At 38.3% G+C, this 27963-nt stretch overlaps 2 protein-coding genes across 3 annotated transcripts in view; one reads left to right on the forward strand and one right to left on the reverse strand.

The window, feature by feature from the left end:
- KLC1 (kinesin light chain 1) overlaps nt 1-4664 on the forward strand; it is a 32168-nt gene extending 27504 nt beyond the window's left edge. The window contains exons 15-16 of one of the 2 annotated variants that reach the window (XM_009493503.2): nt 2735-2801; nt 4196-4664. In XM_009493503.2, coding sequence (XP_009491778.1) covers nt 2735-2801; nt 4196-4261 — 133 coding nt within the window. In that variant the 3' untranslated portion in view covers nt 4262-4664. The remainder of the gene's footprint in view (nt 1-2734; nt 2802-4195) is intronic. The other variant, XM_075711780.1, reaches the window with a different exon arrangement.
- Nucleotides 4665-12188: 7524 nt separating this feature from the next.
- On the reverse strand, nt 12189-27405 carry XRCC3 (X-ray repair cross complementing 3). The gene is made up of 8 exons (XM_009485822.2): nt 27365-27405; nt 26550-26632; nt 26042-26179; nt 24911-25123; nt 18285-18439; nt 15842-16054; nt 13501-13547; nt 12189-12411 (listed from the first exon to the last, which is right to left on the reverse strand). Exons 2-8 carry the CDS (start codon nt 26602-26604, stop codon nt 12189-12191), a joined length of 1044 nt encoding a protein of 347 aa, XP_009484097.1. The 5' UTR covers nt 26605-26632; nt 27365-27405.
- Nucleotides 27406-27963: the final 558 nt, after the last annotated feature.

Raw genomic sequence — 27963 nt, forward strand, 5'->3', positions numbered from 1 at the left:
TAAGTGTATTGCATTGACAGGCTTTTATGTAGATATGCATGTTGAGTGTGTAAGACAATAAATACTGAATTTCTGTTCTTGTAAGGTACAGACTTTTTTTAAATCCTAATTTATATTTGCATTTGTTACTAAAACCAGCTAAAGGTTCCTGGTATTAAACACCAGCTTTGTAAATCATGAAGCATAGCTGTACATATTGATATTCCAATAAGTAATTTTTATTTCATTTTCTGAAAAAGCTTTAGTAAATAAAGTTAATTTTTTTTTCTGCTTCTGAGCTTAATAAAAGGGATATTCAGGTTTTATTTGCAAACCTTTGGTTTTTTTAGTGTGTTTGATAGCTGAATGTTACAATACTGACATAGCATATATATAAATCACTTTTACTGTTAAGTCAGCTACTCTAGGTAGACTTGCGTGCTTCCCTCGTTACCAGTACACCTCTGTGTTCCCTGCCTATGTCTCTATGAAGACGTTATTTTGAAACTGATTGACACCCGTTGCTTATACTGTGCTTCTGTAAATTGTAATTGGCAGTGCTGGTATGGTTCTGAATGAGAAATACTCAAGTAGAAATACATTAATATCCCAGCGTGAAAGAAAGACTTAAGTTTTCATGTTGTTGCTTGATACAGAAGGTTGAAGAGAATGAAGTGGAAAACTCGTCAGGGAAATTGTTTCTTTAAAATTATGCAGAAGCCTTTTTGATAAAGAATGCATCTCTTAAGAACTGTTCTTTGAAACACACAATACCTGAAGCGTGGTATCACTTCTTTCTTTATCATATTTCAGAATTCAGTTCTGCAATAATTTAGCTTTGCTAGTGTTAGGTTTGATTTTTCTCTTTTAAAATTCTGATCGTACAGCAGAACACTGAAGATTTGTAATTTAAGGGGTGGTGGGGAAGCTTTCATTATTGCTATGACTTATGCACCAGAAAAACAACTGCATGCTATTTGTGCAGCTATGTTTCTGACATGGAGGGAATTAAAAGTGCATTTGCTCTAGACTAAAGTTCTTAAGTACCTTGATTTAAAAAAAACCAAAACCAAAACAAACAAAACCCAAACACCAAACCATCAAAAACCCCACAAACAAACTAGAATCTCATGTGTGATTAATTTTTATTTTTTTTTTAATTGGCACCTCAGCAAGAACCTTGCATAACTTTTTACTGGTGGATTTTCTATTTCCCTGGAATGTTTTCCATAAACCTTTATGCTTTTTTTTGAGAGTTTTATGTAATGTTTTGTTCATGTTTTACAGATTAACTTACTTTGACTTCCATCTATAACCTCTGTTGTACGTGTTTTCTTGAATAAATGAGGTGCATACCATGCACGAGTCCTTGCTTTGTTGTTGCTAACACTCATGTCAAATACTTTAAATTGTGTGCATTCTAGCTTTTGAAACGTGCAAATTTAACGCTAGGAAAAATCAGTAAGCCTGTGCTATGTGGCAGCTGTTGCCTGTGTGTGTTAGTCTTTTGGTTCATTATTCTGTTAGGCCTCCGCTTTGTAAAAGCATTTAAAACGCGTGCTTGACTTTGACTGTTAGTAGTCTTGCTTCAGTAGAAAGAAAAATTGGTTAATATCTCATGTGATCTGTATGGATAAACCTTTCCATGTTCTTGGAAGGCATTGGGAACTTTGCATCAGCCAGTTGTCTCTAAAACTGTAGGTAGCTTGCAGGATTAGGGACTCATTGTGTTGTGAATGGTTCATCAAATATATATTCAAAATACTAATTTAGTAGTTTTGAAATCATTAAAGAGGAAGAAAAAGAGTGAAAATCAAGGCACACCTGGTACATTCTGAGTAATGTCCAGACACATTGGGATTAAGGACATCAGACATTCATGTTGTAATCACCGTGATGATGGGAAGCTTAAGGCTAATCTTGAATTCCATTATACACACTTCAAAATATTTTTGTTAAATTTTGTATATGTTTGAGAAATACAGATAAATTATTAATCCTCATCTCAAACACCAATAGATATTACAGTTAATGCAGTGATATTTTGACTGTCAGTGGCTCCTGTGTAGGTGATTTTTTTTTTTTTCCCCCTCATCTGTTGCTTTCAATACAGTATTCTGGGGTTGTTGTTACCACTGCTCAGAGCGTTGTAAAGCCAAAAGCATAACCAAAGTTAATAGCAGCAACCATCTTATTTCCCTTCACTTTGAAATGTTTGAAATAAAAAAATTTAAAATGTTTTTTGAAGTAGATTCTGGAGACTTACCTAGATGAGGCAGAAAGTACTAAACTAATGTTTGTTGTAGCTTTTCCAAGTTAAACACTGCCTATGTGACAAACTTACTCGTTTCACGTTTTTTTCCCTAAACTGTCTGAATGTTTTGATGCTTTTGTAAGAAGCTGCATTAAATTGAAACTGAGAATTAGCTAATTAAAAATCAGTGCTTAAGTCAGTGTATCTATTTGATGTGCTTCAAAAATTGAGTTTTTGAGTTGAAATTAAATCAGTTGCCTGAAGTGTTTAGGCTCTGAGGAGCTTTGTAATTTGTGGGGGTTTATATGGAATTTAGAACCAAATATAAACATATCCTAAGTTATGTAGTTACCTTAAAGGGTATCCCTCAGATCAGTCTTGGGGCATTGTTCAAACTCCCTTAACTGTGCATTGCTCATTGTTATATTTGTGTTTTTAGAGCTGTTAGTTTTCAGCTATTCTGATTGGTTTATCCTTGCATGTTCACTGTCCTGGTTGCAGCATGAAGCGTGCCAGTTCTCTGAATGTTCTTAACATGGGTGGCAAGGCTACTGAAGATCATTTTCAAGTAAGAAGCCCTACAATACTCTTACAGAAATAGATACCATTAGTAGGGTTTAGGATAAAAAGAGTATGATAAATAATAAACCAACAAACTCCCTAGTGCCTGGTAAGATCCTACCTCAGTAAGATGTTTAAAGCATATGCTTAAGGCATCATTCCGTAACACCTTTGTGAATTATGCTTACTTTTAAGCAAGTGCTTAAGTCCGACCAGTAAAGAGCATTGGCTTTCATGATATCAAGCAGTCTCTGGCTTTGGACCTTCTATTTCAGTGGATATGAAACTTCTGGATTCTTACGTTCTTGTAAACACTAAAAACCCAAGAACTTTAAAGCCCAGTTACTTAGTATTTTTTCCTTCAGCCCTTTTATTGCAAAGGGCCCAATCATCTTAATTGCTGTACATTTTCAGATTCCCTTAAATGCGACTTCAGTTGTTTCTGAGGTTGTACAGGAGCAGTCTCTAAAAGATTGTCTAATCTATGTTATGCTTCTGCTACTACAAAACCTTATTTTGCTTAACTGTATGTAGTGTGCCCAATTGCTACTTCCCGTTTCCTGTTTTTACCTAAAAGTCACTGTTTCTTATGTTGTCAAATAAGCTAGCAATGTTCTGCGTTCTAAACGCTGTTGTGCATTTTACTAACACAGTAACTGCAACTAATTTTAGGAAGATAAAACCGCTTCTGTACTAACAAAACTGTACGTGAGGATCTTATCACTATTTGTCCTACAGTAGCAAGAAAGCCCAAACTGTATGGCTCTCATTTTACTGTTGAGTGGCATAAAGGTGTCTTAACTATATTATCTCTAAATGAACGTACTGCAGAGTCTTCTGTGGTGTGAAATGTGTGCAAAACTTTGCTTAGGGTGAACTTCAGCCAAAAAAAAAATCCAGGGTAAAGCATAATTCTTTGCAGCAAGAGTGCCAAGGTTCCAAAATGCCATGCCCTAGGTGCGCCTAAACTGGATCCTTAGTATATCGTTGATGTGACTTCCAGAAGAGTAATTTATTGTTTGTGTGTACACTGCAGTATTAAAATTAGTTCTCACTTCTTGTGAACTTTCCTAGTTCACCCACTGTAGACACTCGTGGCAATTCCCATAGATGGGCTCTTGCATTTCTGGTAAGACTTGGGTCAGGATTGTAAAGGGCATATATACATATCAATAGATCTTTCAGTTTTGCTAGTTGAAAGCTGGGGAAATAGATGTTTGTTAGAATACGGAAGAGTGTCCCTACCCAACATGAACAAGGCCAGTTCTCTCCGTATGTCTTTATATTTGTTTGTTCCTGTTTGTTAAAACTAGTAATTTTATGTATTTGCTTGAACTGTCTGGATGTCTGCTTAATTTATTTCTTTGTTCTTTTTTTTTTTCCCCCTCACCCTTCACGCAGGAACGAAATAATTGTCTGACAGACTCGAGAGCTCTGAGTGTCAGCCATACTGATTTGGCACATTGAGATTCTTGGACAGAAGCTAGCTAATATTCCTTGGTGAATAAAGAAGCACTGAGACCTTCAAAGCTTTGGTTCCTCATCATTATGTATAGGAACACCTAGTTCGTAGATGATGATGGGTTTTTTTCTAATGGACTGCTGTTTCTACTTTTCTAAATAGGAGCGATTTTAAACACAGCATTAGTGGGTATTTTCTTCTAAAGGAAAACTATATAGATACATATTGCTCATTGCACTGCTCCCGTTCATGCTACTTAAGTTGATTTCTTTAGCAGATCTGCATATTGCAGCAGCCAAAAAAAAAGTAAAAATACAAACATACTTAAAGCATACCAAAATGCAAAGTTGTTTGAAAATGCAGGCAAAATTAAATGTGTAGCACTAAATATATACAGTGCTGGAATGAGAAAAGGATAAATTTATGTGCATTACTGTATAAATTCAAATTGAGCATACTGTATTGGTGGGGCTTTCCTTTGCACCACGGATTATTGTAATGTTAGAAACCTTAGCTGGCAAAACAGCACTTAAACACGGCTTACTTAACCACTAGATTGAGCTATTAAATTTTACCCAAGAGATGGTTGGGGTTCCATTACATATAGCATGAATAGCAATACCTGTGACCATAACTTTGATACTTGTTGATAGAAGTCGTAGGGCACAATAATCGATGGAGGTGGGATGGTTCATGTTGATCAGGACGAGTGGAAAATGTTTTGTCCTTTACCTTGTATGGTTGACGAATGCTGAAGTTTTATACTGCAACTGTCCCAGAGCAGCTGCTGTTGCTCTTAGGGAAACATCGAGCCTCAGGTTGACTTTCTCGCTTGTCCACTGGAATTCACAATCCCATTCGCTGTTTGCTGAAAGCGTTCCAGCATTTCCTTATGCTGATCCCAGATCCTGCCTTTCTCCGTAATAGCTGATGACAGCAGAAGCAGGCAACTGCGCGCTAGGCTGTTACGCTGTGGAGTAGCTGCTGTGCAAAGGACCGCTCAAATCTGAAGGGCCCCCGCGGAAGCACTAGATGGCCACAAGTGGCAAGCAACTCGTGTGACCACACATCCGTGTTAAATCTACTTACGGTTAATATATATGCTGTCTGTATACAGGACTGCTGCTGGAACTAAGTATGTATGTTTTAAGTATTCTATAGACACTAGTATTTCCTTTTGCTTTTCTGTAAAGCTTGTAATTTTGTTCATCTTTTGTAAAAATTCTTATTCATGTGAAGTTGGACGAGAAAGTAAAAAAAGCAACCAGTGTGTGTACAAATGTATTTGTGGTCATAGTTGTGAGTTGGAAAATGCCGAACGAAATGAACTTTGGGAAAAGCTGGAATATTCATTCACGGTTAGCGCCAACTGAAGGAGGTAAACGCAGGGACATAAGCAAGTTTTAGTATTTGAACCAGGCTGTGAAGAGTCATTAGTATTTGTACTTCGTAGAAGTATTTGAGTGGCTTTGCATCTGGTTTTGTGTTACAATACCCGATGCAAAAAGTTGTGTGTGTAATGCACTTGACTATGTTTACCAGGAGGTACCTTATGAGCATCTCTTTAGAGAAAGCTACATATGGTGTACCTGCTCTAAGGACAGTTTAGAAATGGTGGGATATGATGCTGCTAATACGTAGAAGTTTTAGCACAGACTAGTGCAATTCATTAATGAACTTGAGCAAGAACAAGTTGTTGCTCAAGTCTTAACAATATATGCTCATATAATGTAGACTCTTGAGTTTTTTAATCTTTTTATTCAGAGCTTTTTATATAAAAATATACATAATATATATACTTCTTTCCCCCTAAAGGAAACCATGTTATATACACCCATTGCTGGATTCGGTTCTCTGCAGGACGCCAGACTGAGCTGGCTTTGCACAAAGAACCGTACGCCGGGCTGGGGGGGTGCCCGTGTCCAGCCGGGGGGTGGCGGGAGAGCCCCGCCGCAGCCACCGCTCCCCCGAGCAGCCGGCCCCGCCGCCTGCCCCCGGCAGCGCCCGCGACGCTCGCTGCAAACAGCCCGTGCAGTCGGCCCCGTTCACACCGGCACGACGCTGCTGCTGCAGGAGCGGCTCAGTGCCTGGTAACACACGGCTCTGTAGAGTTCCATGTTTCACTTGGAGACTATTATAGAAGTCTGACTTCCAGAAAAACCCACAAAACTATTTAAGACACAGAACTGATTTTGGTAATAGGGAATTACTTAAAAGAAACTGAAGAATGTTTTCTATGTTAATCTTTTAACTTTGAAGGAAAACTATTTTCGCAGCCTCTCTCAAAGAAAAAAAAAAAAAAAAAGAACTTGTGTAAATAGCAATAAAATATTTAACCATGCCAAATTACAATGTACATGAAGTTTTAAAATGCAAGACCATGATATGTTGATGGTGATAGTGAGGGAACTTTCTTGTTTAGGATCGTACTGTTGGTGGCATTACTAGTACTGTGCTTTTAAATGTTTTAAATCTTTATATAGTGTTTCAAAGTGTGTTGAAAGATGAAATTGTTGAGCTGCTTACTAAACAGTTCTAAGGTTAACTTTTTTTTTCAGAGAAACAAATTTCAAGACTCCTCTAATCCATAAATCCATAAATGATAGCCAGGTCCTTACAGTTATGAGCCAATGAGCTGTTTGCAGTTTGAAAAAAACTTGTGAAGCACAAAACCAATTTTAAGGTCAACCTTCCTTATGTTTGCATCATTCATTAATTCATGTCAGGACATGGTTTGTATACATTTCAATTTCAGGTGGGCTTCTCAGTTGGCTTTTACATAAGATTTTTTTTCTGAATTTCCTCTGTTTCAGTTGTAGCTAACAGTCTGCATAAAGTATAAAACCAAAATACCCAATTGTATAATTCTTGGATATCTTCAGTACTGAACTAAATCAACAGCTATGATGCAAGAGAAAACTAGAAAAGACCTTCAAAATTGCCAGACGTGTTGTTAGGAAAACTGCAGCCTTGGTAATGCTATTTTGGTTTTAATCGAGCATGTTTGTCCTTGCCCAGAATTGTGAGGGTGAGCTTCATTAAAAACTTAATAAGGGCTCCAGGTTAGGCCGGTTCCCCCCGATTCTCCTATGACCAGTGGCTAGGTCTGGGGTACGCATTTGGCAAGGGTCGCACGTAGGATGGATCCTGCGTTGAATGGTTGCTGATAGAAAGGTGCCTGTTGCCCTTCCAGCTCTCCAGTCGTGCACTAGTCTTTAGGAATATCGGCACTATTTGTTCTTGAGCTTAGATCTTATTAAATATTACTGTAAAATGTAACTGTTTCATGATTTGATACTTCTAGAGGAGTAACTGAACTGTTGCTGTGATGTTTGTGCTTGCAGTACTGCAGTGATAAATGCGGCACTTAATGGAAAAGCAATTGGACGTGTTATCTAGAGTTTGGGCCTCTAAAGAAACACCACCCCCCAAGCCCTCCTGAATGGTAGTAAATTAAAATGGTTTTAAACTTGAGAAGTGTTTGTGCTTAAATTGTACCATTTGAATCTAGTAATTCTGAAAATGGTGTGGTTCTGTTGTAAATATGTAGTGAAAGGGGCGTGCAGTGCTTTGTTGAAAGTGTGTTTACAATACTTGACGAGTTCAAGTTACTTTAGTTTTTGTTATGCAGGTCATGTATTTTGTCTGAAAGCTGCTAAGAGAATTGCATTTTTGGTAATGTTAGCCTGTACCGAAAGAATAAATGTTAAAAGATGTGATGCTGTGAAGTTTGCAGTTTCATTGTAGCAACTTTACATTGTCACATACTTACAGAAGTAAGTAACATTGGCTTTTCTTTTTTAAATAGTTTAGAATTGAAGGAAATCATAAACATCTACATTTGATTATTTCCCCCCCTTCCAAACCATTCACAATAGTTTCAGTACACAGAATAGTCAAGGTCACTAGTTTTTTTTTTTTTTTTTAAAAAAAAAAAAAAGCCTGAAAACAAAGCAAGAAGCAAAGCCCAGTGCCACCATCTGACAGAGGTCAAAAGATTCGAGTTGTTGGGAAAATGCTTATGCTCATAGCGGAGTTGCAAAGCTGATCTTTAGTTACAGCTGCTTTTAAATAAGAAGTATTTAGAGAAACATAGTTGGAAGTTCATTTAAGGCTCCAGCTACATCAGAAAACTCAAAGCCGCTCTAATGGTTGTGCGGGCACACACAATTGAGAGGAGACTAAAAATCGTATACAGCATGGAACAAGAATAGCAAAGTAGTTTTTAAAACCAGATCAATCCTTAGGCTCCCTATATTTATACTCAAGTCACAATTCAAGCATGGAAAGTTAGTGAGTCTGCAGTTTTAAATGATGCACAAGCATTATACTGCAGTGGCAGTAGGTTACACTGTAATTAAGCAGATGAGTTCTATGTAATCAGGAATGGTATTTTCTGTTTTCTAGGACCTGGTTTAAAAACCAAAACCCAACAACAGCAAAACCAGAAAACCATTTGTATCCTTCTTGAGGAGAACTTCCCCCCCCCCCCGCCCTGCCCTGATACATGGATTTCATGTTTAATTTAAAAACAAAACAAAACAAACCCACAAAACCAAAACCAAACAACTTTCCAAGATTGGCTTTACAATGCTGCAGTTTGGTCCCCATGTGTAGTTACTACTTGTCATAGCTATGGATGAAATCCCATTCAGAGTTCACCTGTTTATCTTGCCCCATAAAACTGTGTTAAAAATAAACTTCCACAAATATTATTTGTAACAAATAGTAGTAATTCACTGTGATTTCATCAAGAAACCTGTAATGAGATTGTTTAGTGTTTTACTACACCTGTTTTGTTCATAGGTCAGTTGTGTAAATTCTTTATCTTTACCAAGCACAAATGAACTTGGTTCTACTTTTCCAAAGCAATGTTTCCGGAACCCTGTATGATCTTTCTGCTGAAAAAGGCCTCTTGAAATACATCACCGATCTGTAGATTAACTTGAAACTGTTTAAAAGTTTCTCAAGTGTCATGCAATGTTTCTTTTCAAAGTGTAGAAAAATATTTAAATGTAGTCTTACAGGATAAAGATGATATACTTAATACATTCTAGAATGTAAATCTTCTTTGTAAAAACTACTTCAGTTTTTTTCCTTGTATAGAAACAAATCTCAGTTGTAAAATCCAAAGATGAATAAAGCTGTATAAAGGGAAGGTTCTTAAATTGCATTTGTTAAAACTTAAGCATGTGTCGACACTTTTGCCACAAGGCTTCAACGAGGGCGGATGCTTTGCTCAGCCCTCATGAGGGTTTGCACCCCTGAAGCTGTACTAATGTCAGATAACATTCTTGTGACTGTAGCTGAAGAAAGGGGTAGAAACGCAGCTGCTGGGAGCGCTGGCTGTTGACTGTAGGCTCGGGGGTGAGCTGCACCCCGCGTGTGGTGAGCTGGGAAACGTACTGTAACACCCCGACGCGGGCCTCCAGCTGGGGAGTTCAGTAAGAACCAATGTGGGCAATGACAGGAAGACTTGCTCAGGTAAGATGGCACTTACATTTTTTTTTTTGGCAAAGTGTTTTTCATCAAGTAAACTGGGACTTTGGTTACAGAACCACCTGGGACTCTGTAACACTTAGGCCTCATTCCTACAAGCAGTCACGCTGTAAAAAGAGCTATCAAAATATTGCACAACTGGGCCTTGGGATGTGTGCGGGACCGCTCTGAACGTGCTTCACAGCCAGGCAAGCTCCTGGGACTGGAGCCTGGGCTGTCCTGAGGCTCTTTTGTAAATGAGTGCCTGGGTAGGGCTTGACTGATTCCCATTAATCAGCTACATCTGTCTGTGGCTTTTTTTTTTTTTAACCCCAAATTAGTACAACAGGATGAGCAATAAATTGGCTAAAGTTTCTGGCCCAGATAAAGAGGCCAGGAACAGAAGAGAATAATTTGAGTGTTATGTATGCTGCATTTGCATTAGTTTATCTTCATTAAAATTGTTACAAAGGAGGCATGGAACATAAGGATTTTACGACTTGAGGTAGCCATGCCTCAGAGCTATGGCGCACTTGCTTTTTCCTTAGATTGCGTACACAAAGACTTAGCTTCATAGTTGGATTTTATTAAAAAAAAAAAAAAAACAGAGCATGGTTATTTTCAAATACAGAGAATTAAGACATTCTAGAAAAGCGATTGAGGCGGTTTGTTACAGTAGTTGCACAAGGTCCGCGTCGATGACTGAAGGGAGCTCGGAAGGCACTGCAAGCACCGCACCTTCCTGCTTGCTCAGTTCCCCTCCTTCAGCTTCAAGGTGCGACCGTGCCTGCGCCTCAGCAACTTCTGAGGCAGGCACACAGGCCCTGGCTTCCTGGGTCGCTTTTCCTTATACTCAGTTGTCCTCTGAGAAGTTTTCTGTCAGAGAGTTCCAGCTGAGGCAGAGCACAGCTGATGGAGTTTCTCTTTTCTGCTACCCAGCTGTGTGCTCCCACAAGGGAAGGTGGCTGCTCTGTCCTCAAAGCGTATTGCCAGGGAACAGGAGAGACGGTGGCCATTTCACTAGTAGTGTACTTGAAGAACACAAAATAATGTGTCTGGCCTTGCCTTTTACCAAGTGATAATCAGTTCTCTGAACTTGTATTTATGGAAAGAGATTTTATTGGTTAGACTACAGAGAACAAAAGGTTCTCATTTGCCAAAAGACAACTGAGCAATGCAACTGCACAGGAAAACCTAAGGCTCTGGTAGCCCTCCTGTTTGGGCAACCTCAGGAAGCAAGTAGAAGGGGGGACGGAACAGACCTTATTTGGCCTATTTGGAAAATGTGCATGAGCAACTTGATCTAGCTTGCTTTCAAGTTGAATGCACCAAAAAAAACCCCCGCCCACAAACCCCAAACCTAGAAAAAACAGATGTCATAGCAGTTGGAGGACAACAAAAGATGTGCTAAATATTGCAAAGATGGAAAGAAAACCGCGTAAAGCTTTAACAACAACAAAAACCTGAGAAGAGTAACAGCTCCATAGATGGATGAAAACAGCTAAAGGTGCCCTTCGGCAGCACGCTTCAGCTGCGAGCCCAGCAGTAAGGGCAAAGGATAGTAGAGGCAGCGATCCAGAGCCAACAAAACACAGAGCAGCGCGGAGTATCAGGAAGAACACGAACAGAGCCCTTGCTCTGAAACCACCCAGTTAAACAGCTTCAGAGATGGGCAAAGGGGATGGGGGTGTGTGGCTTGTTATTTTTTAAATGGAAAAGGCTAAAGAGGCTTTTGCTATGAGGGTGAGAAACTGGAAAGCAGGAAAAGAGTGGAAGAGAAGCATTTCCAAAAAATTTGTACAAGTTCTATGAAGCTAGATATGCCCATATAGTACAAAAACAGTACAACTTTAATTCTTACAGTAAGGTGTTAAAATCAAGTCTCTTTCTGGTATTTTTTTTTTTTTAATCCTAATATGAAGAAGTGTTTTTTTAAAATAGGATAGTTGCTTTGTGACAAAGCTGCTTTATGTTATTTGTGAGGCCCTGCAGATAGAAGAATGGCTATACGTAATGGCAGCACAAGGACTAGAAACACCATCAGGCAATATTAACTGGTTGAATTTGAGTCCCTTCGGGCCTGGCAGCAGAGAAGGTATACACATGCAGTAAATGCTGTTTCTAGATTAGCACGCTATTAAAACAAAATTAAAAATCAGTCTCCCTAATATAGGGATTGCCACATCACACTTCACTGCACAGCCTCCACCTGCCCACAGCTTTATTCTCCTTCAGAAAACTTATCTCACAAGGAAAAGCTGAAGAACATACATCATCCACCTCTAACCAGATCTTCCTTCACAACATAGACAAGGCTTAATGCATTGTCTTCTCACCATTTATATATTTCAGCACCAACTTCTCTCATCTAGCAGGATTTTCATTTTATTAGTAATTCTTCCTGAAGCAGTCTTGATACATTTTTGGAGCAGGATGCTTTACTATGCAAAAGATTTATTTTATTCCTTTTACACCTTCCAATTTTACTGTATAGTAGCAAGAGGATGGAGGGAGATGAGGAGCAAAAACTACTCTTAAAGTCCTCACAGTTCCAGTGTGGTGTGCTGCAACTCCAGCTGGTTGTTCAGGCTGTGATACGCGGCTGACCATCAGTCTCATTAGCAGCTGATTTGCCCAGGTTATTCCAAGTGCTGGAGAGACTCTGCTGCCCGCTACACTATAAAGAAAGCATTACAGATTTCCGCATGTATGATTTTAATGAAATATCTTCATATCTGTTGTAATAAAGTTACACTGGAAAAAGTGATCTACTGTTCCTGTATTTACTGTTTGTTATATTTAAAACTATAGGTCGAAGACAGAGGTTACAGGGTAGACTCACAAAACTATATGCTAGGTTCGCTGTCTAGCAAGGTAAGAACTGGAAGACAACTGCTTCTATATAGAATAATTCAGTCATTCTTCCAGCTACAGCCATGGTGAATACCTGCCTCTGCATGATGGGTCCCCTCTCATGATGGGAAAATAGCAATTGAAAAATGGTTGAACTTCAAGTATTTGAAGAGTGTAGCTGTTGGCCCAGGATTCCATTTGGAGGCACAGTTAGAAATGCTGGGTGGATGTAACACGGTGTATGTATTACTTTCAATCCAAAGTTTAAAACAATTTTTTTTTTTCCTGGAAAAAGTACAATCTCTCCAGTAAAAAAATTAAAAGATAACCAGGGAAAAAAAACCCTGAACCTTATCCTTGTTTTGTGCCAGTTTCTGCATCTGAGGACATAAGTAACTCCTTGCAAAAACACATTTATGTAGCACCTAGCTTATCTAGTAAATCAAGATTATAGTTAGGATTCAAACAGCAAATGCATATGTTTGAATCCTGTTAATATCTTGGTGTCAAAAGATACTTTTTTTTTTTTTTGCCTTCCTTAAAAGCACTAACAAAACCAACCCATAAGGTTTGGTTACTATATTTTTTTAAGCAGACAGAAAATGCACTTGGTTACACCGGAGACAAGAAGAGATGCAAAAATACTCTTGTGTAAGCAAGTATACCAGCCATTAACTCCAGAGAGTTTTTTCCCCTAAGCTGCTGAATAGGGATTACCACGTAAGCGTACATGACAGTTTCTTCCACTTTACAGCACATCAGTTATTGCTGAGCTCCAGCAAATACAGCATTGCGGGGTAAATGCACTACTGCTCTTAATATGCTCTGGTATATATATTGGAGTTACAAAAAAAAGTAGCGGTTAAATGCTGCTGCGTACGACATTGTTATGTTTCTGTTGTGGATGACTTACCTACAACTGCACTGAGCAGCTTCTGACTCGCTCACTGTATCGGTCACCTAAAGCAGAAAAACAACATTTGAAGTTGACCTGTAGTTATGCATTTGTTTTTAGCAAACAGAAAGGCGGGTAAGGGAATGAAGCCAAGGAAATCCAAGTTATTGGATCACATATTAAGCCAGTTTAGAAAACCTTTATTCTTTCAAGGCAAACTAAAAGGGAGTTGTGAAGTATTATCTTACAGTGCTACAACTATTTAGCTAGCTACAACTTACATGAATTTAACTAGTACTAGGTGCTTAATTTGGGTTTTTTTAAAAAAAAAAAAAAAAAAAAAAAAAGGAGACACACACACAAAAAACTGTTCCAATGCTGTATCTGTAGATAAAAGGTACTGCCCTTTTTGGTAAAAGCCCAAATCTCCAAAAGGTGTCCTGGTCTCAACGATTTCACTACCTTTGTAGGCCGGCTTAATGGAGCAGTTTGCCTTTGACTACAGCCTAGAAAAAAATCCACACCTCTTGAGTCCCTCGATTGTCTTTTAATGTCATGATTCTTTCACACAAGTTTGTCACAAAGTACAGCAAATTAAGGTATACAGGTACTTCTCTAAATATAACATACAGAATGGATTACTTTACAGCCCTGATCTTCCTCAATGTTGTTATATTCACAGTTTATTTCTGTAACTACAGACTTGATGTAACGAGTCACCTCCCATTAGAGCACAGTCTTGAAGGACCCTTTGTTAGCAGATTGTCAGACTGCTGTCATTCAGCATCAGGCAGCGACCTCATCTATTGTGAGCAGCACAGATGTAAAATTCCCATCACAGAAAGGCAGATCTAAGAAGCTCTCTTAAATCACTTTTCCCTCTCATGCTGAACCATTCCAAGGTAGAGACTGGACACATCTAGACTAGTCTTGCCCTTAAATCAGATCTTCTTTTGCCTGCTAGATGGGCCCTCAAAACCCCCAGGAAAAAGAAGGCAGACAGCCTCTTCCAAATGCCCATACTCAGAGTGTCCCAGAATCTAGCCAAGGAACTTGACTCCACTGGTTGGCTTCATAGCGTAAATGCTGAAACACACAAACCTTTGCTTAACAAAGAGTGAAATCCGAACCATGCTTCCCAAGGAGAACAAATTGTCTCTACTAATACCAAAATTCAGAAAGCAGTTACAGGAAATCTCAGTTTTCCTTAAAAGCTAGCTAACCCCATGAAAGATTCTGTAAGAAAAAGTTGGTTAAAAAATTAGGAGTAACTCGAGGCTGAAATTTAAATCCCACTGAATGTTAATGGGAGTCTTACTGAAAATAAAAACACTGTGCATGCCTGAAAGCTGTTCAAATTACTGCTGTGTATGAATTCCAAAACACTCCCTTCCAATTATGGTAGTAAATGTAAGGTTTTACATACTGCCCATTCTGTAGTTCCAGAACTCCTCCAAGGGAACAGAAACAAATCAAACAACAGTTGACTTGATGTTTCTAGAACCTTTTTCTTCCCAATATAAAATTCTTCTTGTTTGTGACTTCTCAAGTTCAGCTTTTCTCCCTACTTCTTCTGCTGTGAGAAAGAAACCTCAGGGCTGAGTACTTACTCATTTTATGGAAGGGCCTTCCAGAAAGGAAGTTTCCCAACAGTGGCCTGCCTGCACATTTACTTCTTTCTCAGGCCGCATTTCAAGTGTGAATGCTTCATCTCCAGCATTCATATGCTCCCTCAATTTGTGATTAGACTACGAGCAGTGGCATGCCACTACTACAGGACAGAAGTAGTGTCTTACCTAGTTTTCTCAAAAGAATATTCTTTTTGCCTAGTATCATTGTGGTCTTTTTTTGGTTCAGCTTGAGTCAGCTTGCATGCATTCTAGTGCTTTAGTAATCTCAGCAGTTACACAAAAATGCTGAGCTTCACAAAAATGCAGCAACGTCCCTGGTGTTTCACTGTCTCCTGTATGTGTGGAATATAACTCTGCATGCAGAGTTGCCAGAGCAATCCTGCTGGCCGTGGCATTTGAAGCTAGTGTTAAGAACGAACTCTGTTACGTTAGTTTGATGCTCTGTGCAGTTGCTATACGTATCTATTTTCATTAGCTTTAACGGACAACCTTTGAGAACATGAACAGCCTATAGAAGCTTAAATGATACTCTTAAACTTTGAGAAGCTAAAATTTACTAGTTTAACGTACACCAGTTTAAGGAAACTTCGGTTTCCATCAGTCATTAATACTCAGTTGCCTGTGTTAAATATAACACCAAGAAGTCTGCATACACAGATTTTCCCCACCCCGCCCCAGCCATTTATTAAATGGTCCCTATAAAATGAGAAGCAATTTTGATGTCATACCTGATTAATGCACATTATTGGAGTCCTGAATCTAGTGCTTAAACTGTGAAGCTGTGCTCCAAATGTCTGCAAATACCGAGCCTTCATAACAGAATCTGAAACTCCAAATTCACATCGAAACAAAGCAGCAATGGAGTCTATGACCACCAACCGCACCATGCCTCTTGTGAGCAGTAGGGAAATCCTTTTAGTAATGCAGTTGTGAAAGGTATCCTACCACAAAATACAAACAGCCAGCATTAAAACAGTTCAAATAACTTTATTTGTAAAATCCAGGTAGTAACTACAGATACCATTGCTGAAACACAAGCTGATGGAGTTGCTAATCATAAAATGAGTTTGTGGATCTTTAAGTCTCACTAGTAACTCTTTTGCACAAATGTCTTGTGGTTTTACCTTAAGGAAAAAATTAAAGAGACCAAACTGCAATGTACAGTTATCTGCAGCTCTGACTTAAATCAATTATTTACTGACATTTCAAAATCTCAAGAATGCAATACTACAATCCTAAACCATTCCTATTTTGCAGGAGTGGTTCTCACTGCAACACTGAGGACTCAAGACTAGCGTTAGATATTCAAAACACAAGTTAGAGACTATGCTGCTGTTCCACTAATGACGTATTAACAGTAAAATACATAGTTGCTATATCAAATCCATATTGATCAAGAGTCTTATAAACATGAGTAGCTGCAACTTATATCCTCCCTATTAAAAGTTTTACTAATCAAATATTTTGAAGTCACCAAACATTTCAATTGCAGGAAGTTTAACTAACAAATATTTTGTAGGGCACAACTTCTACCACATATGAATAATCACAGTCAGACGAAAGGTCCTTGTAAAGACAACAAAGAGCTGAGAGTCACAGTTCTTCTGATTGCTGCCACTCTTTACATCTAAACAGAGGTTCAGAGCTAAGAGCTTATATGCATCCAGAATTACATATAACATCCTCTAGCATTGCACAGATTTTAAAACTAAATTGTAATTCTCAAGTCTGAATTACAGTAAGATCTATTCTACTAAATGAGCTCTTTTTACAAAATAAATAATACTAAAATATCAAAGGCTTTTTTTTTTTTTAAACTGAGGGGAAAAAATTACTCTGAAGAATATATGACTGCTTTCCATTCTGGAAATTTTTGTTTTGTTTTGGTTTGTTTGTTTGTTTCACTTACTGGTATATCTACAGGAAACTATGCTGCACTTCAAACACTTCAGTGTTTGTATGTGGTCCTTCTCTTCGTACAAGACTCATTCTTTTCAAGTGAATACGTGAACAACTGGATTCTTCAGAATTAAGCATGTCAAAAAAATTTTGATGCGAGAGAAAATACAGAATGTGATTGTGATTTGGGTCTCTACTTTACTTGCTATAATCTGCCTATCTCTAAATAGCAATGCATTCTATCTATATGGATAAACACACATACACACAAACTTAATCTATACATAGCAATATATGAATTGCTATAATCTATTGTGCAGTTGCTGGACTTACCAGTGAGTGTAGTGTTTTACTTTTAAGGGTATTTTAGAGAGATGTACATACTACTATAGGGTGATTCTCTCCTTTTTACAATAACATACTCTGTAGCTTCCAGAAACTGCAGTTAGAACTTTAATTAATATTTCCAATGAAAGGGACATGGAAAAGGTAGCTTAGTTGCTGCCTGGACCACATAGTGAATAAGTGGCAAGCGTACTAACGTACAAGATGATCTTACACTTGCAAACTATGATTAAAAAACCCCAACAATTGGAATGATTTAACAAGTGCTACTTTCAAGCCTTAGAGAAAACAGAAGTTCTGACGTTCTATCAATAAAGAGCATATTCATGGCTACTTAAGAAAAAGCACAAAAATGTGGGTTTACAAGGCAAGAATACAGTACTGAAGTTTGTATCTTTTCCCCTCCAGTTCTACTATAACGTCTTACGGGCAGAGGGGCAAGACAGCTGCACTGCTGTGGTTATGCTGTGCCATTACCTACTCCAGGCGTCATTCTTTGCATCCTTTCCTCCCATCTGCTTAAACTGCAGTTTAACAACTCTGGTGTTATACTCCAAGTTAGTCAGGATACACACCACCTTCTGCATAGATATTTATGTCCTGTCTCCAAATTCAATGAAGATCTTCCTAGGAGCTGCAGTAAAACTAGTAGCAATAGGTCTACTACATTGTAATAAACATAATTACTTAGAAAAATCCACTACATGATTCATTCTAAGAAATATTAATATTTATCTTTTAATATCTTTCATAATAAAACACTGTAATAAACAGTTCTCTAACAGCAAATTGCAGAGATTAAGAAGTATTCACTACAGATCTTAGTTCACTTTCAGCCATTTGAAAGGTCTCTTATATCAAAAAACCCCTGTGGTTACTGGATTATAGTGTAATAATTATGCATTCTTAGTTTGTGCTACTACTTACTAGGTCTGCTGCGTGCTCAACAAAAATACTGTTTCCAAATTTGATCTTCTGTATGATTTCAGCTGGAACATCTGCACGCAGCTTATGTTGTTGATCTATGAGTTGTTGCAAACGTTTACTTGGGAATACATCTTCCGTACAAATGTAGACAGCTCCTGTAATCAAGGAAACCACCTCTATTATTACAACAGGGCTCTTAATACATGCAGTTTCCTTAACAGCATAAAAATAAAATAATACATTCTTGCATTCAAAAGCTAGACATATGTACCTGGAAATTCATGTTACTTTTTTTTGCAGCCATATTGAATCAACAACGAACAAGAAGAAAACCACTCCTGCAGTTGCTACGTCCTTTTTTTGGTGCCTGCGGACACAATTGGATTTCTGTACTCTCCACTAGGTGACGCTCAGTTTGCACAGCTGCGGAACACCTCACCACCTAACTTGGGTGACTACAAGTATCATCATTTATCCAACCCACAGATAGAGTGATACAGCATAGTTTGCCTGTTTTGGTCACAAATCCAAAACACAGCACTATACTATGAAGAAAATTAACTATTCCAGCCAACCCCAGTACAACTAGTATTTTGATTAATTTCACTCACTGTTTTCAAGTTTACATATGGAGGGGTACTTATTGCCACAATTTGTAAGCCAGTTTAAAGAGGATCACTCATCCAATCTCAGTCCAATTAACTCTTCCTGAAAATGGTAGATTAGATAAAAACCATTATACTTCAATCACATTACTGTGAGTGATGTCTATATATTTTACTGTGGTTTCCGGTTAACAAGTATGCATTATTGCAGAGAAAATTAACCATGCACATCAAAGATCTCAGGGAAAGAAAAGACAAATACATGCAATATTTTCTTTATAAAAAAATTGTTAATGTTATTGCAGAACTAGACAGACTTATCAGCTAATACTTATAGGGTTACATCTAAGGATTAAGTCCACTCACTAAAATGGCTGAAGCTGCTAACACAGCTTGGCAGCTAATGTGCTTGGCAACACGAGACATCCTGAACATCTATACCCCAGTGGTCCATCCCTACGCTGGCTCTCCAGGGAGCGGAAAGTCCCATTTCCAGATGCAACTTCCAAATCCTCTATATATTCCACTGAAAAAAAAAAATGAACCTATATCCAATAGTAGAAACTGGAAGATCTCAGGACTGATCAAGTAAAAATTAATAGTTACGTTATCAATAAAAATATTTCGCTGATGGACACCTGTATAACACAGGGTATTGAATTCTGAAAATCTTCTATATAAGGCAAAGATGAGCCTAAGCCTAATTTTCTTTAGGACTAAACTTGCATCTTCAGCTTAACTCTCCCCAACCCTACTGTAAATTCTTACATAAATCACCCTACTTCACATGTGAAACATTTAAAAAAAAAAAAATTATTTTTCCAACACAGTCTTAATTTTAAATACTCAAAGCTACCAGGTAAAGCAAAAAAAAATTACCCATGCCCACTGATTAAAAAAATTGTCTTTGACAGGTGAGAATTAAAGACCTTCCTCAATTATTAACACATGGAAAAGTATTTTATCATCATCCACGCCTTCTAAAGGAGGTACTGAAATGCCACAATTTCTAATTCCATTCTACCTAATAGCAGGTTCAAATTATACTTCGGCTCCTTTTTACTTTCCTTAGCCCTGGCAGACAATAGCATTTATCACTAGAATATTCAGTCTCTCTTCTTAATTTCCCAAATTTCATTATGTATATACTTATGTCAGAGGGAACTGAGGGTTGTTAGCAGTTTACAACATTTGACAGTGAATGAGGACTACAATAAAGCATTAGTGCTCAGAGCAGTCACAATCCGATCATGATTCCTGAACTACAATGTATACAAAACTAAGAAGTTGAACTGTTAATATTTTCTGTACTTTTCCCACTTTTTTTCTACCATTTGAGTGGATGGAATTCTGAATTTTAAACTGTGAGCATAAGTGCTGTCTTCGGTAATTACAACAACCAAAGTCATATGTAGTATCTGTAGACACAAATGAACACACATACAAATTTCCATTAGCAAAGAATGAAAATTAAAAAAAAAAAAAAAAAAAAGAGAGAGAGAGAGAAAATTAGTCCACAATTACTTGAATCCATTAAGCTTACAGTGACATCAGCAGCTTGTTGACTACTATCTGAACTTGAACAAAGCTCACGTGAGGAAAACACAGTAAACTATTAATTGTATCACTTCACTGCCTAAGGCTTTTTAAATAGCTAATTATTAAACAGTTAATTGGGTGAACCTTAACTTTCTTGACTATTTCCCTAGGTTAATTTCTCCTATCTGGACTAATTTTCATATCACTCTCCAACTTGACAGTGACAGCTGAGTATCAAATAGACAGGTGAATATCTTTACTAAGGGCAGTTCATGCATTCCTAATGAGATTTTCAGTTTCACAATTTCTAAAAAGCCAGTAAGTCAAGAAAAATTCCTAATTGCAAATTCGACATTATGTACATCGAGCACCAATACTCACTCAGATAAGCCAGTTAGGGCTTGCAACATTTACACCACAAAACTGAACATTATTATGGTGCAAATTCAAAACCAAGTAAACAAACAAAGAAATAAAGAAAACCCACCATGATATGCAGCTTCCTTAAGCCCATGTGGCTTCTGAATTTCATAGTAAAAAAAGCTATGCTAACTTGTGTTAGCACAGTAACTTAACAGTTCCTAAAGTAAAACATTCTGGACTTCTCAACTACCATTCTTCTTCACAGCAAAAGATTGCCTTTTGTACAACATTGCCTAATTCTGAAAGAAAGGGATTTCTTTACCATGAATACTGGCTTACAGAGAAGTCATCTGCTTTCTGAAAATCAGACCTGCCTTAGGCAGCATGTCCTTCGTCCTCTCCTTGGTTTACTTAAAAAGAATGGAATGCCCGTTACTTGAGACTTCATGGATGTTGTTTTTTTTAAATGCAGATTTGCATTTCTAGATAGATCAGTGCTCCATTGATTAGATAATTGTATTTCGATCCAGAGTTACTGCAACATTGAAGACATTTCAAAACAGAAAACCTGAGAAACTTGCTGAAAAAAATATATTTTTTTTCCCAAATTAACTTATCTGGAGAAAAAGAAACACAAAATTCTCCTAAAGATCTTCTTTGCAGATAATTTCAGTACAGTAATAAGAACAGCGATAGGAACAAACACAAGGCAAAAGCGGAAGAGTACAAAACGATCAAGCAATCTTACTGTATTACAAACATATATGCAATTGTGGCCCAGTTTCACATTTATACCTGATGAACAAGTAAATCGAGGCAAACAAGGTAATCCTACAGCTGTAATACCTGTAGGCAAAAAAGAACAGCTGGAGAAGCAAAAATCTGGTCTTCTCTGCTCCACTGGTCCAGCAACCTAGATTTAAAATTCCAGATCGACACATACACACTATCCTCTTTGTAAAATCATGACAGCCATTTTTAAAGTTCAAGTGAACACATTTATTCAGGTCAATTTTTTTTTAGTGAAACACTTGGAAAAAAAAGATGAAGATGAATTCCTTCTTAAGAACAGTTCTATTCTATAGACTATCTCCTGCCTCAGTTTAGTTTTGCAAATATCAGCATTCAGACACCTGCCAATCTTCTACTCTGCTGTAACGCTTCTTTGACTCCAGTTAAATCTACTACAGCAGATATTGTACTCCAAGTACATAATTGGTCCATCCGTGATTTCTCCAAAATATACAGTGGGGCAACCTTTTTTTTTTTTCTTCTTTAAGTGCTGCTTATTTCACAACATACTATGTAATTTTCATCTTGAACTTTAAGAGAGCTAAGCCACACAAAGTATATGAGATGAGCTTTGCCTTGGCTTAAAATTTGAGTTTCACAGTACAATGAAAGAGAGTGGCACTTTCTCCTACTGGACCTTCATCAAGCCTCTTCAGCTTTTGTTTGTGCTCTTCAGTTTAAACCACAACGAAACATTTGATTAATGAGAATACACACCCATGCATTAAAAATACAGGAGGTGCTTCATAGCAAAGTTACAAGGGCTAGAAAAGCTTGACAAAACAACTAAACTCAATATTGAACACCCATGCTAATTATGAGGCAAAAGCACTTAATATTCACATATCTTTAAAGATAAGTGAATTGTTATAACCTAAATAAAAAGGGGAGGCTAGTACAACACAAATGGAAAAGCCTACGGCATTGTGCTATTTACAGTTTATTAGGAATCTGTCAACACTAACAGCAAGTCCAAGAGTCAGGGTAGTTACCACTTTTGAGAAAGAAGCTCAGAGACACTCTTAAGTCAGTCATCCCCAGTGATCACATAAACATCTTTCCTCACAGGTCCACAAAAAACAAACAGAAAACAACTACTTATTTCATCGAATCCCAGTGCTTTACTGTTACTTAAGCTGATAAAAGTGCTACACTGGTTGTTAACCAAAAAACACTCCAAAACCAAGCAAAAATTAAAAACACTAGAAAACCCCACTCTCAAAGGACAAATTTTGAGTCATATGAACATAATCTGTCATGCACCAAACCAGCTTGTTAACAAGAATCAGTAGCAAACAGTTTTTTCTAATTCAGAATTCTAATATGGATATGACTTTGTCACAGTATATTCATGTATTACTTATGAATATGGGCATATAAAATAAACTTGGCCAACATACCATTGACCATAACTGACATTCTTAAAATGGCAGAAAGATAACCTTGAGGCAAAGGATGTCCCAATTTCTTTGTTTGCTGCCAACCTCCTAGCATTGAGAATCATAAACAAGATTAGCAGTAAGTCAAATGAAGTAAATACACAATAAATCTATACTGTCTGAAGAAATGTATTTCAACATCACCACCTAAGAGAAGGGATGTTTCTAGCACTAAAACCAACCAAACAAAACCCCACTATAATTTTAGACCATTAGCAAAGTTTTAGCACTGAGATTAATCTTTGCTTGGTAGTGCTTGTCTTCTGTGATAGTTACTAAGCATTGTTGTTCTCCCCCCGTTTCCTAAAGAATAAAACTCCTCATACTTAACAGAAGCTTTTAATTCCTCTATTTCTCATACGAGATTCAACACAACCCCTATTTATAGACTACAGAGAAATCAAGTTTCATTTTCTAAGTGCTATGCAAACAGTATCTGCTGCTATGACTGTATGCAGTCTAACATATGGCAGGATACCACACTGAGAGTGAAAAACTGCAAGAATTAGGATTCCACCGCTCCCTTAAGCTCTCCAGCTCCTGCAGCAGGATATTTCCACCTTCTATACCTTCAAGATCCTCAAAAGTTTTGTCCTCTCAGCCCTTCCAAAACACTCTGGTTCCCTCACAGGAGCATTGATATGATGGCCATTCTATCCTATCTTCCATGAAACACGAGTGAGTAGATGGGGAACACAGACATGACAAAGCAATCGTAATGGCACCAAGTGCTAGGAGCATACAAAACAAGAACCCTCTTCAAACACAAATAATGAAAAGACTTGCCATTTTGTAGCCCTACAAGAAAGGCTGTAGTCTGGTACAAGAGTGCCATTAGGACGTTGGGCACCTTCTGTATTCCATTCTGGTTTGTTCCTTTCTTTCAATACAAATAGGGAGAAGTGCTGGTGCATGACTAAAAATGTATTTGCATTCAAACTATTTGCAGCAGTTAGCAGCAGCACAGGAAGGAATGAACAAAATGTATTTGCTTCTGCTCTGATTAATGACATATCTTAAAGCAAAGTAATGTAAGCCACGGGCTAATTACTACCCTTTAAGCAAGATCCTCATTTGGACATCCCATGATTTTTCCACAGGGGTGGATATAGTACAAGAAATAACTAAGTTTTCCCACAGCAAACCACGGAGCTGCCAAATTAAACCCAGTGCTGCATGGAAGGAAGAGCAAGATCACAGCCAAAACACACCTAGGGCAGACTACCAGGACACTGAACTCTCAGAAGTGACACAACTTTCCTCCCTTTCTAAGACAGCATATAATACTAAAAACCAGAAATATTAGGAGTTAGATTAATGTGATAGATGGTTAAAAACCCATACTCTAATCAAAGTTTGGCAAACCCAGGAAAATCGCAAGTACAAAACAATGTTGACTTTCTTCAATTAGATTTCCATCAATTTTACTCTGTAAATCACTTTAATTACTGTTATCAAACTAAATAGTCTTCAAAATTTGAAACTTCCAACTAGGGAATATATACCATATACCCAGGACATTTGTGAAAAATTACCTGACAAGCTGTTTTGCTGTGGTTGTTACCTGAGGAGTCAATAAGTACTTATGAAAGCAATGCTTTTCATATATTGTTTGCATGTGTGTCTAGTTTAACCTGCATTGGCAGGCAGGTAAACAGCCAACAGTAATTTTGTATTAAATTATGTTGTGATGCAGGGCATGTGCACAGCATGCTTTTTCTCTCTATAAAGGTGTATTACTAACTAACTAGCTTACCACTAATGCTGTTGCAGAAGGGTAAGACATCCACCGAATATGTGCATCTACTTCAATGCACTGATGATGTTCTTAAAGACAGTCTATTCCTCCAAATGGCAAATTAATCAATATTTACATTTCAGTACTTACCAGACTCTAATCCACCATATTTGTAAGGATACTGCACACAAAGGCACAGCTGTAAACTAATCTGAGTCTTCCCAGCAGAACTTTCCCCGGCAAGTTCTGTGATTCCCACTAAAGGAATGCCACCTTTTAACAAGTTATCTAGTACTGAACATCCTAGGCTTAGTTTCTGGTGTTGGGAGGTGAGATGATCTTTATCTTGGTAGAGCTGAAGTGCTGCAAGGTTTTGGATTTTTTTTTTTTTTAATGATTAAAGAGAAAAAAAAAAAAAAAAGAAAAAAAGAGGAGTTTCATTTAGTATCTTTCTAACACACAATGATAAAAAATAAAGGCTGTATACCAGGTTCATATCTACAAGGGATGCTTTCTTTGTTGATAGAAGATTTTTCTAATTCAGCCTGGTCTTTCCCACCTCTCTTTCCCCACAGGACCTACTAACTGAATACCTGTTCAAAAATTGAGTTTACACTGAACCCTTTCTTCCTCTTGAACTTTTTTCCTTTCTCTGCCTCTAAGGAGTCTCCATGGAAAGCTACACTCTGGGCAAATATTGCCAGCAAGGTTCAAGAACAGCAATTATAGAAATGGAAGGCTATAGCAGACTATGAAACAGCGTGGCAGGAATCTGGCCAAGGCCTGAAGAGTTATGCAACTCACAAGAAAGTAAATTTTAAGTACAGAGCTGCCATGAAGCTTTTGTACAGGAGGAGCTAGCAGGTCCTGCTTGGTTTGGAATGAGGTGTTTATATCAAATAAGTTTATATAGTTTTTAATATATCATATAAGTTTTTCAGCGAGCCTTAGTCCAAAAGGAAAACAGTGAGAGAGAGGGAGAAAGAAAAAGGAAGTATTTTGTTCCTCTAATCAAGTTTTCCAGACTGGAGAATCATTTTGTCCTGTTTCAAGCAGGCTTGATCCTGAAGAATGACACCCATCCACTTCCACCTGCCTTCAAGGTCTCAGAGGAGCTATCCTTAGGATAGTTAAATAATTCACTACAGCAAAACTAAGACACTTGGCTTTTCATTTTCAGAATCCCATTGCTGTGTCAATGAGGAACCAAAACCGTATTTTCTCCCAGTGACAGTATTTTAAGATTTACACAGAAGAGGTTTTTTATATTGACTATATTACCTGTAAGCATACTGTTTCTCCTCAGCGCGAGAGAGACTGTTTTCAGTAAGCACTGTATATCTGCACTGGACAGTTTCATCAATCTTTGCAAGTCTGCCCCAGAAAGATTTAAAATCTCTTTTATTGATTTTATGTCAGCTGAAATTAGAAGAATTTTTATAAATACTTTTGGCTGGATTACAGTCTTATGCACAAAAGAAAAAGTTTTCCCACTTCCTACTACTCATTTACTTGGAAGTTTACCTACACTGCATTCTTGTAAGCAGGGCACGCAACATTTGTTTCAAATGTATCAACACATGCTATAAAACTCTTTGGAAATTTATTATTGGAACATGGGGAAAAGCTATCACTTGTAATTACTTGAAAAACTTGCTTATGAAATACTTAATTACAGTTCTAAAATGTTACTGTACATCTATATGCTTACATCCACAAACACACAATTATATAAAGGAAGACACTATGGTGACAGATCTATTAGTGAGACATTGGCAAATTAAGTTACCTTTCTTAAGGGCAGCAATTACTTTAGGGTTCAAGTCAAACTGGTCCCAGTCCATTTCCTGATACAGCACTGGGGTGGATTATCTGTTATTAAAGTGGCTTTTATCAGATATACATGCAACAAAAAAAATAAGCATCATTCAACATGAAAAGTCTGTAGGAACACTCCTATTTTTTAACATGTTTATCAGTTACCTTAGAAAAATAACAATGATTCAGCACATTGGCAGAAGCGTTCTCAGACAGCTGTTTACATATGTGCTATTAAAGGGTTCGATTAATAGCACTGTAGTTAAGAATTACCAGTCATTTTAATTGCTTGTAATGCTACATAGTGCTTTTGCTCTGGACTGAAGCTTGCAAATACATTGGAGAGACACTTCTATTCTTCCACTCTTTACATGAGCTTTTCATTTTCAAATAGAAAGCAGATCTCATGCACGTGCAATTTGGAATGATCCGGGACTATTCATACATTGGATAGTCAAATATATTTTGATTAGCTAAAAGCAAATTTAGTATTAAAACATTAAAACCAGTTTGTTTCTTATAACAACATTAAGCACTCTGTTTAATACTTTGATCTAAAACACAATAGCTTAGTACTAGAGCTGCCTAGAAGAGTTCTGTGGGGTCTGTTGCTGTTATTCAGATCATCTTTATGAAGGGTGGGGGCAGGCACCTAAGAGTTGTACAGGAATATATGACTTAATGCACATGGGGGAGGAGAGGTTGCCATGGATCCTGGTAACGGTTACTTTTAAGCGACACCTATTGAAAGCAACGTTCTGACAAGAGTTAGAAGTCAAAACTTACTGACAATAATCATGATTATGACGACCTTTGCCTGGAAGGGCTCCAAACCATTTCGTACGCTCCACTCACACGAAGCCGCTCCCTTGCAGCCACAGCCCCATTTGAGGCACTGGGAAGAAAGGGAATTCACCAGGAGCAAATTACTGGAAAGCCAGGCGTGTCCCGCGGACAAGGCGCCGACGGAGGCCGCCCGGGCCTACAGCAGCCCACCCCGGCACCGAGCAAGCTGAGCGGCAACACCCCTCGGCGGGCCCTTAAGTCAGAGGGGAGCGCTCCCCCCTCAGCCGGCCCGGCCGGGCCCACCCCCGGCCTCGCAGCCGCCGGCCCTGCCAGGAGCCGCCTCGCCACAGCCGGTGCCCTCACGGGGGCCTTCGGCGCGGCCAGGAGGGCGGCTGGCGGCGGGGGACACCGGCGGGGGGCACCGCCACAGCGACCCGTCCCCTCCTCCCTCCCAGGGCTGCCACGCCGCCCGCACCCCCGTTACGAACCCCCCGCCAGAGCCGCCGCGAAAGGCCGTAGCCAATCAGCGAGCAGCTTGCCTGAGGCGTCGCTAGTCGCAGGCCAATCAAAACTCCTCAAAACTACCGCTCCGGCAGGAT

The sequence above is a fragment of the Pelecanus crispus genome, chromosome 6 (genome assembly GCF_030463565.1).
Source record: "Pelecanus crispus isolate bPelCri1 chromosome 6, bPelCri1.pri, whole genome shotgun sequence".
Taxonomy (NCBI): Eukaryota; Metazoa; Chordata; class Aves; order Pelecaniformes; family Pelecanidae; genus Pelecanus; species Pelecanus crispus.